The sequence below is a fragment of the Salvelinus fontinalis genome, chromosome 2, assembly GCF_029448725.1.
Source record: "Salvelinus fontinalis isolate EN_2023a chromosome 2, ASM2944872v1, whole genome shotgun sequence".
Taxonomy (NCBI): Eukaryota; Metazoa; Chordata; class Actinopteri; order Salmoniformes; family Salmonidae; genus Salvelinus; species Salvelinus fontinalis.
The window spans coordinates 57,577,017-57,586,856 of record NC_074666.1 but is presented as its reverse complement, the minus strand read 5'-3'; the positions used below and the strand labels follow the sequence as shown (position 1 = coordinate 57,586,856).

At 39.5% G+C, this 9,840-nt stretch overlaps 1 protein-coding gene across 1 annotated transcript; it reads right to left on the bottom strand.

Moving 5' to 3' along the window:
• Positions 1–1,233: 1,233 nt before the first annotated feature.
• LOC129868938 (insulin) lies at positions 1,234–1,951 on the bottom strand. Its single transcript, XM_055943298.1, has 2 exons — positions 1,771–1,951; positions 1,234–1,478 (listed from the first exon to the last, which is right to left on the bottom strand). The coding sequence occupies exons 1-2, from the start codon at positions 1,943–1,945 to the stop codon at positions 1,336–1,338; spliced, it is 318 nt and encodes a 105-aa protein (XP_055799273.1). The 5' UTR covers positions 1,946–1,951; the 3' UTR covers positions 1,234–1,335.
• Between the last annotated feature and the right edge of the window lie 7,889 nt (positions 1,952–9,840).

Sequence of the window (9,840 nt, the reverse complement as noted above, 5' to 3'; positions counted from 1 at the left end):
TCAACAAGGCGAACATGTAACATGTTAACGATTTGAACGAAGATTCCTACTTTTTGTAAGGATTACTGTGGCATTTTAGTGGCAGTAATCAAACTGAAAATGACTTTGCTATACTACATGTAACAGAAAGCCTACATGGTATCTCAGTACCATTTGGTTTCCCATTCATTCACTGAATCATTCGTCTTCGATCGACATTCATTAAGCTCCAATGCGCACAGGCATTAGCTTGCAAGCTAGATCGAACCGTGTCAGTGGCTGAGTTTTAAGAGTGTACTCTAATACCCGGGGTTTTTATTTATTCTTTGTTATATTGTATTGTATTGTATTTCTGATCGTCTTTATTCATAACAGTAATAACACATCCATGTCAAATAGTATTCCGCGTGTGTTTGTATTTTTATTGAGTCATACTGCATTTATTCTTATTACATGGGAACACATTCTGGAAACAGTAATCTTAGCCTTTAAATATCTATTAGGAAATATCCCTAGCTTCTCATTTCCCCCCTAACGAGTCAATTTCATACAAGTTCATCCTTTTCACGATTATTTCCATGCTGATTTATCTGAGCCTTTGGTGAGAGGGTGATATCAGGGGGGGGTTTTCTTTCTAAAAAACAGCCCGATCGATCTGAATCCGGATCACTCAGATCCAGATTAAACGTTTTGAAAAACTGGGCCCACGTGATTAAGATTTCAGAAGTGAGTAATGAAGGAATTTTAAAGACAGAAAAATGTATAATAATTAGCAAACACTAAATAAAGTTTCATAAACCAAACGCTTGTCTGAGAGCTATAACATGATGGTGAATCAACCAAGCACAGTAGCAAGGTGAATGAAGCTGTGCATAGGCTTATCTCAAAAACTGATGATGTTAGCAAAGAGCATAATATATTTGAAAACACTGTAATATTAGTTGATTATGATAAGGTAGAACGTCAAAAGAATGCAATACCGGGAGAAAAAGGGGGAACAAAATGGTCATTGTGCAAGGCCGCTCTTAGCTGCATAGTACCACAATCGAGGCAACTAAGAGGACATGATATGAACATGTCTGAACTCCAACAATATGCATTTACAATATCATGTAAACTCAAAACCACAAATTGCACAGAAGTCATAGTAGCCTACTCAGAACCTAAGGCCCATTCACAAAAGGAAAACTCAAAGTCCTTGCTAATTTCATATAACTTTATTTTCTGGGAAAAATAAAACACGTCTAGACCATTTCTTGTTTGCACTCCATGTTTGCAAATCTTTGAAATAGGATGGTGTCTCTGAGAATTTGAGCGTGGCAGTGGGTGAAAGCAGGCTAAGTGGTGCGACAGGCCTCAGTTGCAGTAGTTTTGCAGGTCGAAGATGTTGCAGGGCTTGTGACAGCACTGCTCTACAATACCTCTCTTTACCATCATCTCCATCTGGTCTTTGAAGGGGTACTCTTCGTTCTCCTGGGCTGATTTTGGAGAGAGGAACCCTGCAAGAGGAGAAAAATATATTGAGTGAGTGCTATAGCACAACATAAACCAGCATATGTTGTATGGACTACTGTATACGCCTTTTCCTGTATCTCATTATTGCCTTCACATTCATTTACATTTTTGTAGGTTCTACATTGTTCCACAACATTGTTCGTCATAATGACCATGAGTTTCCTACATGCCATTTCTAAACACACAAACAGGAAAGCAGCTTGTGGTCTTAGATCAAGTTGAGTAGTCGAGCAGCTATGAAGTCTTTGAATTCAGACAGTGCTAGAGGTGTCTTGCCTATAAGGGGATCCACATCTCTCTTTGGGTTGTAAAAGAATCCTTTCTCTCCACACACCAGATAGAGGGCGTCCACCAGGTGAGAGCCACACAGGTGCTGGGCAGCTGCAGCGTCTGCCCCGGGGGAGAGCGCCAGCAGCACCAGCAGAGACGCAGCTTGGAGCCAGAAGGCCATGGTGATGGTAGGCTGGATGAGGGGAAACACAATGAAACAGATAAGTTCACACTGCTTACAGTACGTACACTATGGGAGCTTCATGCAATGTATGAGAACAATCTCTATTCTAGTTCTTGGATTGATATTACTCATTTTGTGTAATGCTGACGACCCATATCCTGTTGATATATTGTCATTCAGTATGTTCTAAAATAAACCATATCCCTACATCAACAAAACTACAGTTATTGGGTACTAGATGAAGTAAAGTACATAGCACATAGAAATACATTTGTTCAACAAAAACGGTAAGAGTTCTGAGGCATTTTCATATTCCAGTTGCATGTACATCCCCAAGATCTACCACGCTAACCCTACTGTCGTTCCCAATCCTCCAGTGAAACACATTGACCCCCAAGCTCTTACCTATGGAGTTGGTGGTGGTGAAGAAGCTCTGTAGAAGAGTAGCAAAAATGCTGAGGGAAGAATTAGTTGAGGCAGAACACCAGGTCCTCCCCTCATTTATACCCCTGGATCAGACGGGTCTCGGGAACAACGGCCTGTGGTCTTTGCAGGGTGTCAGCGGAAAAAAGAGAAGTCACTCAATGAAATCAAATGGTAAGTGGCAATCCAATTGTTCGCCTCGTTAGGCATGTTTGTCTTACTAAGTGACATTAGTGGTCCAAGCAGAGGGCCAGTGAATCGGACATAACTGATGTGACCTGTGTCTGAGATGTACAGAGGACTCCAGGGATTGGTGACCTGTGTATGGTCTACCTGCTCCTGATGCAGCCATGCTAAAGAGCATATGAGGTGTTTGTTTGAAGAAGATAGTGAGAGACAGCTGGTGGCTCATCTGGTGGCTCATCAGTTTTTGGAGGTGAAGGTACTTACCATGTCCTATTGTGATGTTAGTGGGATATTTCATGTTGACACATTGCCCATTAACAGAGTCGGATCATTTTGTGACAACTTTTTCCATGATGCACTCACTAAGTTCTTGTCATGGCTAGCTTTACAATGATGGCAATATGATGGCAATGCCGGGCCTCCTTCTACAGAAAACTCTATATTGCACAATATTATCCCCAAAATGCGACACAATCGTATTCTACCAGAGCTAAAACTACTGCAAGTGGCATCCCCTCCAGTAGTACTGCTGAGTACCAGCAGGTGTTACACTTGTCTCACAGAACACAACCTTTGACTCCCCCCTCCTCTCTCAAGTCTGCTGTCAGTACAAATGATGGCTAAAGATTCTATGGATTTTTTAGCTTTTCTTAAAGTAAATTATTTTTACATTTTTTAAAATAATATACTGTTTGCTCATACCCAAATAATGTTGTTGTCCTTTACAGTACTTGTGGCCAAATCATAAATTCGAGAAAAAACACTGAGTAAAACCCCATCTCAAACTTGTTTTTTAAACAAACTGTTAAAAAAAACGCAATTTGCTTGAATAATGCGATCATCCTCTTTGGCCGAGACAGGCCCGTATGTGATTGTCACAGCAGCTTTAAAAATGTTTTCACATTTTCTTTGTCCCGAAATGGTCGCCTAAAATGGTCAGGATGCTGTGTCATGATCCCCGGGCGGTTTTGTCTAGTTCCCGGTTTGTCCCGGGGACATCCCTGAGGACATTTTTAGGACATTCTTGGGATGATGTGTCACGGTCCCCTGGAGGTTTTGTCTAGTTCCTGGTTTGTTCCAAGGAAATCCTCAAGGACTTTTATAGGACGCTTTTAGAATGTTCTGTCATGGTCCCGTGGAGGTTTTTGTCGAGGTTCCGGGGACGTCACCCATTGGTTGCAAAGAAACATACTCTCCCCACCCAAAAAAGGTTGAACTTTATTTGGATAGTCCGGATTTTCCATCTGTAGATGTTCTACATATGGTCATACTATCAACAAACTATCTGTTGATAAGCAACTGCTTGCTAAGGTTACAGTTAGGGTTAGGTTTATAATAAGGTTTAGGATAAGGGTTAAGGTTAAGGCTAGGGTTAGGGTAAGGGTTAAGTTTAGGGTTAGGATAAGGGTTAAGAATAGGGTTAGAACCAGGGTTAGCAGATAATTAGTTGAAATGTTACTGATAGTCTGTAGAGCATCTACAGATGGACTATCCAAAAAATGTGTTACCAAAAACACATTCTACCCAGGGCACGGCCAACCTAGCTTGTTACTTGTTACCCCTTGTTACTGTTGCCAAGCCCAACAAGGCCCTGAATGGTGAACCACTGATCAATTCACTGTTTAGTTTTCAACTTACAAACTACATTTGATACACTTTGACATACATTATTAGATTTGTGTTTATTTATTCAATAATTATTATTCAACATGTTCTCACCTGGGATTTGAACTCACAACCTAAACTTTGCACATGTTAAAATTACACTTAAAGGCCCAGTGCAGTCAAAAGCATGTAGTTTATATGTATTTCCACACTATGTTGAAATAATACTATTAAATTGTGAAAATGATGATAATGCCCTTTTAGTATAAGAGGCCTGAAATTTCAGCTTATTTTGTTGCGATGGAGTTTTGGCCTGCTTGGTGATGTCACCAGGTGGTAAATTAGTTAAAGACAGTGAGTTCCAAACCTCTCTGCCAATAACAGCTAGTTTTCAGTTTTCCTCTCCCAAGTCAAACCACTCCCAGACAGTCCTATAAAACTTATTGCTTGAGATATTGGTTTTTGTTAAGAAGCTATTTGTGCTTCTTTTTGACTATTGTCATTGAAAACAATCACAGTAAGGTAGTTAACCCCTTAGTGTCAATCTAAGTAACATAATCAAAAATGTCCCCATCAGAATCTGTCAGTTTAAGCTAGAGATATATTTTTTGCATTGGATGAGTCTCAATCCACCACATTCGCCGATATCGCACTTTCGCATCTGCGTTAAAATGTGGCAGAGCTAGAGCGGTGTTTGTCAGACTATGAGACATCCCAGAAATCGGTCTTCTCGTGAAAACGTCTGTAGCGTCTGAATGGTTTCACCTACAAACTATTAACTACCACTCTCATGATGGGGGTCTCCGTTTTGCTCTACGACCCCCACAAGTGTCGCCTAAGAGCTCATTTGAATAACCAAGGGTATGCATGTCTCATTGACCATTTTTACCAGTACATACCCAAACCACTCTGCTGTGGCCAAGCAGGGGCACTGAGAAAAGCTGCTTTTTAGCATCATTAATTATAATGTTTTGGAAGGACATCTATTTAATTAATAGCGTAATACATTTTAGGTAATATTTCATAATAAAAATATGGAACACTGGACAAATACTTTAAGACATTGTCGAAAGCTCAAGGACTAGAGTCTCAGTTGAGTTCTCAAAAATGACATTTTCTCAAACCATCATAGTCGGGTATGTGCTTACTTATTTCTGGACAAACGTCTATGTGAATTAAAAGCCAGTAAAGCCCGTTAGGTTGTCTTTCCAAAGGACTCAGACTTCACAAAAGCCATTAAGCCTGACTGAAGTGCTTTATGAAATGAGTTCAGGGAGACAGAACAAAAAGTCGACTTTTTTATAAGTTTCAAAAGCGGTGTCTGATAACAATGGGCAAGATTAATAATGTTTGCTCTTTAAAGTGCTGGCAGTCTTATGAACATAATGAACAGCGTAATGTAAGGAGGACAGAACTATAAATGTTTTTCTGCAAGAAAAATGTGCTTGATAATCACTGGGTTGATTAATGTACTCTATCTCACAGTGAGACCAGCGTACAGAGGCTCATCTTTAATGTTTATTTTTGTCTTGAAAGCTCAAACTGAGCAGCGCCTGTAATTTAGCACCGCTCTTGTGATGTGTGGCTGATTAGTGTGTGGGCATGACATCTTGTAAAATAAAAGAAAGAAGAGTGGATTAAAATTATACATACACTCTTCGAAAAAAAGGTGCCATTGGAGAACCCTTTGAAGAACCCTTTTTGGTTCTAGGAAGAACCCTTTTGAGTTCCATGTAGAACCCTTTCCACAGAGGGTTCTACATGGAACGCAAAACAATTCTACCTGGAACCAAAAAGGGTTCTACCTGGAACCAAAACAAGTTATCCTATGGGGACAGCCGAAGAACCCGTTTGGAACAAAAACAATTCTAAGTGTATTATACAGTAGGTTTACATTTTCTAAGAACAACACACTTTAACACCACACTACACCCCTTACTACGTCAATGAGCAGACAATTTTACTGCAACATTATAACATCCAATAAACACATTTAATATAGACTATTGGGAAAATAATACTTTGGTTGTGTTTATAGAGGTCTTGGGGTAACATAATATATATTTCAAGGAACACAATAGTATTTTCATTAATTGATTTTACTGTAGGCAATCTGCTACCCCGTGCTCAGATGTGGAGCGCAATGGAACAGCGGTTATTCTTGGAAAAGTTATATTTTGAAATAGAGCTCATATCTTCCATTTTTTGGGGTCATTTGGCAAATGTACGTGTTTTGGAAACCTCAGAATCTGCTCTGTCCTCTTCAAACTGCTTATAACACAAATTCTGTTCATGATATCTAGTGTTAAACTCTCAAGTGTAACTTTAAAACAGGAAACAAACGATAAAAAACGATACATTTGCTCCTCGATCTTACTAGTAGTCCTGTTGGTAGAGTACAGTACAGTTAATGTGAAACTTGCTTCATCATGTTTTGCACTAATGCTAGGTGTATTGCTGATTGTTTACCTTGGAACTTTGAGGCTTTCTAGGATGGTAGAAGAATGTTAGGATGTTCTAGGATGTTAACAGGCTTATGGAGATGACCAGAAGGTGGAATATTCTTCAGCTGTGGAACATTTGCATGTACAGAACATGCATCCTCAAGAGATGCTCTGTGGGGATATTACCTCCACCATTGTCCACGTGAAATATAATGGGCTTAACTTGGATCTCTGTGCTTGAGAACATAACAATAATGAGATTGTAATATCAGGTCCTGTCAGTGACAGTGGGCATGAATGTAGAGTATGAGAGACTACAGTAATATAATGTGGATGTGAGTTCAGCCCATGGCAGCCCATGTAAATTCCAAGAATACCTGTTCTGTTATTTCAAAGATTACTGCAGAGTAGGAAATGGTGGAAAGGGATGACAGCTTATGGTTGACAGCTCAACTCAATATCCTGAAGGAACTGTTTAATACTAATACAGGCTACATGTTGATTTAGATTCATTTCAAATAGACTTTTAAAAGTTTTAAAATCCAATTGAATTAATGTAATGCTTGGCATGAAACAAGAGGAAGCCCCACACAAACCTTTTGGGACAAAAGATGGACTTAAATGCTACTTTATTAATTAATTCAAAGGCAGATTGAATAAGGTTATACATAATTACTTGTTGAAATGGAAAGTGGCTTTTATAAATGGGACTAACCAGGTGGAGCCAAATATTTACAAATCTCTAATTTAAATGAAATAGCCATTTTGAGTAATGACTATTTAAGCAATCATTTCAATTGTATTTTATTTTATTTTATTTTATGTGATTCAACATTTCAGTTGTTTCAAAAGTTTTTATCCTTGCTCTCCCTTACCATGTAATGAAGACACACTCAGGATCCACTGGTCTTTATATACCACTTCTGAATGAAGTCCTGAAATGAGAGAAAGAGATGGGTTGAAAGGAACTCTGATTATATAGTTGGGTAGATTCATTGGCACCGAGGAATCTGTGAAATGTCATTACTTTATGCTCTGTTCTACTAAAGTAGCCAACTGTAAGTGATACAATGATTTCCTATGTCTGTATGTCCTGTCATTTTCTTATTTCCAACTTGAGTAACTAAAATGATCCTACATGATATGAAATAGTTCTCTGGGTGATATATCTGTTTTGTCTCTGTCCTTATGTGTTATCTGTGGCTCTAGATTACCTTATGTGATCATGTCGACATATAGCATAGACATTTACATGGCAACACATTTTTCTGATGAGAGAGAGAGGGAGAGATGGAGAGAGAGATGGAGGGCTCTATTTTTAGCTGGTGCTAAGGAGGAGCAAGTGTCAAGCGCACGTTAGCTGCAATTGTGTCATGTAAAAATGGGCGCACTGGCATTTTCCACCCCTTACACCAGGTTCGGCAATTTACCTGTCTAACATCATCTCGCTTGAGCTGAGGTGGGAGGGGTGGCAATATTTAAAGTGTGTCCTTAAAAACAAAAGTGCCGATTTTTAATGCAGTGCTCATTATTCACATTTGAGAAGAAAAAAATGAAACCCGCACACTGCTCTTGCTAGTATCACTGCTCTTTATCAAGCTTTATGTATCAGCCTCAAGACCTTCATCAAAGCTCTGAAATAGGCCTTGAGGGCGATACGTAAACCTTAATAAAGAGCAATGATACTAGCAAGAGCAGTGTGCGGGTCTTATTCAACTGTTCCATGCACCTGCAACACATTTTGAATCATTCTTCACAATTCTGCCATTATTCTGCCTTTCGCTTGTTCAAGGCTATCCATCCCCATTTTCAAAGAGCGCCCCTCGTCTGATTACCAAAGACACGCTCCTCCAAACTATTGTATTCAGTCCTCCTAGAATGCCATACCACCGGTACATAGGCAATGACACAATTGACAGGAGCCTAGTATTTTGTATAGTGTGAATGTTATGAGTAAAGACATTTAGGCCTGCCTGTCCACACAGTACCATGGAACAAGAGAAGCGATTTAAGATATCATGCTTCTGACTCATGCCATTTTAAAAAAATTGATGAAAAAACAAATTTATTAGAAAATGGCACCGCCCATGGGTTCGTCCATGGCTCGAATGCAGCGGAATCTAGTCTGCTATTTCTAGAAAAGCTGGAATATGATCTGTAAAGATGGTTCCATGATGTTTATTAAAAAAAATACATTTACGATCAGTACATTCAGCCTTTCTCTTCATATTGGATCTTTATCCAGCAAAAGTTGGGATGTGCATAAAACTGTTTGGATGTGCGTAAAACCATCCATTGTCTAAGTTGCCTTGTCTTTACTATATGCCCATGGGGAGCAATTATGGTGCCTGTAACTATTTAGACATAGACTATTCAAAACAAGTTATTGTTTTGTTTTTAATAGAATTTGATTAGAATTATACACTGTCTTTTAAGGCTGTATAAATAGCCTAGTGAATTTAATCTTGCTTATTGATTACGTTTGGCATGTCCATATCCAGACTACGATTTGCAGTAGGCCTATCCCTTATATCACTGCTCATGCCATAGCCTATGTTGAACAATGTATTTCCATTTTGAAGCAATGCAGTTAGAACAATGTGAACTGCAAGCATGTTCAACATATTTAGCAAATATGGGACAGGCTATTTAACGAACTAGGCTATGACGGACTAGCATTCGTATTGGAGTTGATGGCAATGCAATGCATAAAAGACCCTAAATACACAACTCGACGCAACCACATATTTAGCCATGGAGCATTCTGATTGGCCAGTGAGGGGCCAAGCCTCAACAAGCCCACAACATATTAATTCATCAAAACCCAGCCCTTTCGTGCCACTGCCAGCTACTGTGCCCATAATTCCGCTTATGAAAATAGCAAAAATATTTTTGACACCCCCCCAGAACCTATGGCGCTACCACCAGCACTAAGATTTATCATTGCGTTAGGTTTATTAAAATAGAGCCAGGAGAGAGAGAGATGTGTACGTGCTGACGTGTCATCCATATGCAATTGGCTCAGAACAGGGCAGCACGGCTGGCCCTTGGATGTACACAGAGAGCCAATGTTAATAATATGCATGTCAATCTCTCTTGGCTCAAAGTGGAGGAGAGATTGACTTCATCACTACTTATATTTATCAGAGGTATTGACATATTGAATGCACCAGCTGTCTGTCTGAACTACTGGCACACAGCTTGGAAACCCATGCATTCCACACAAGGCATGCC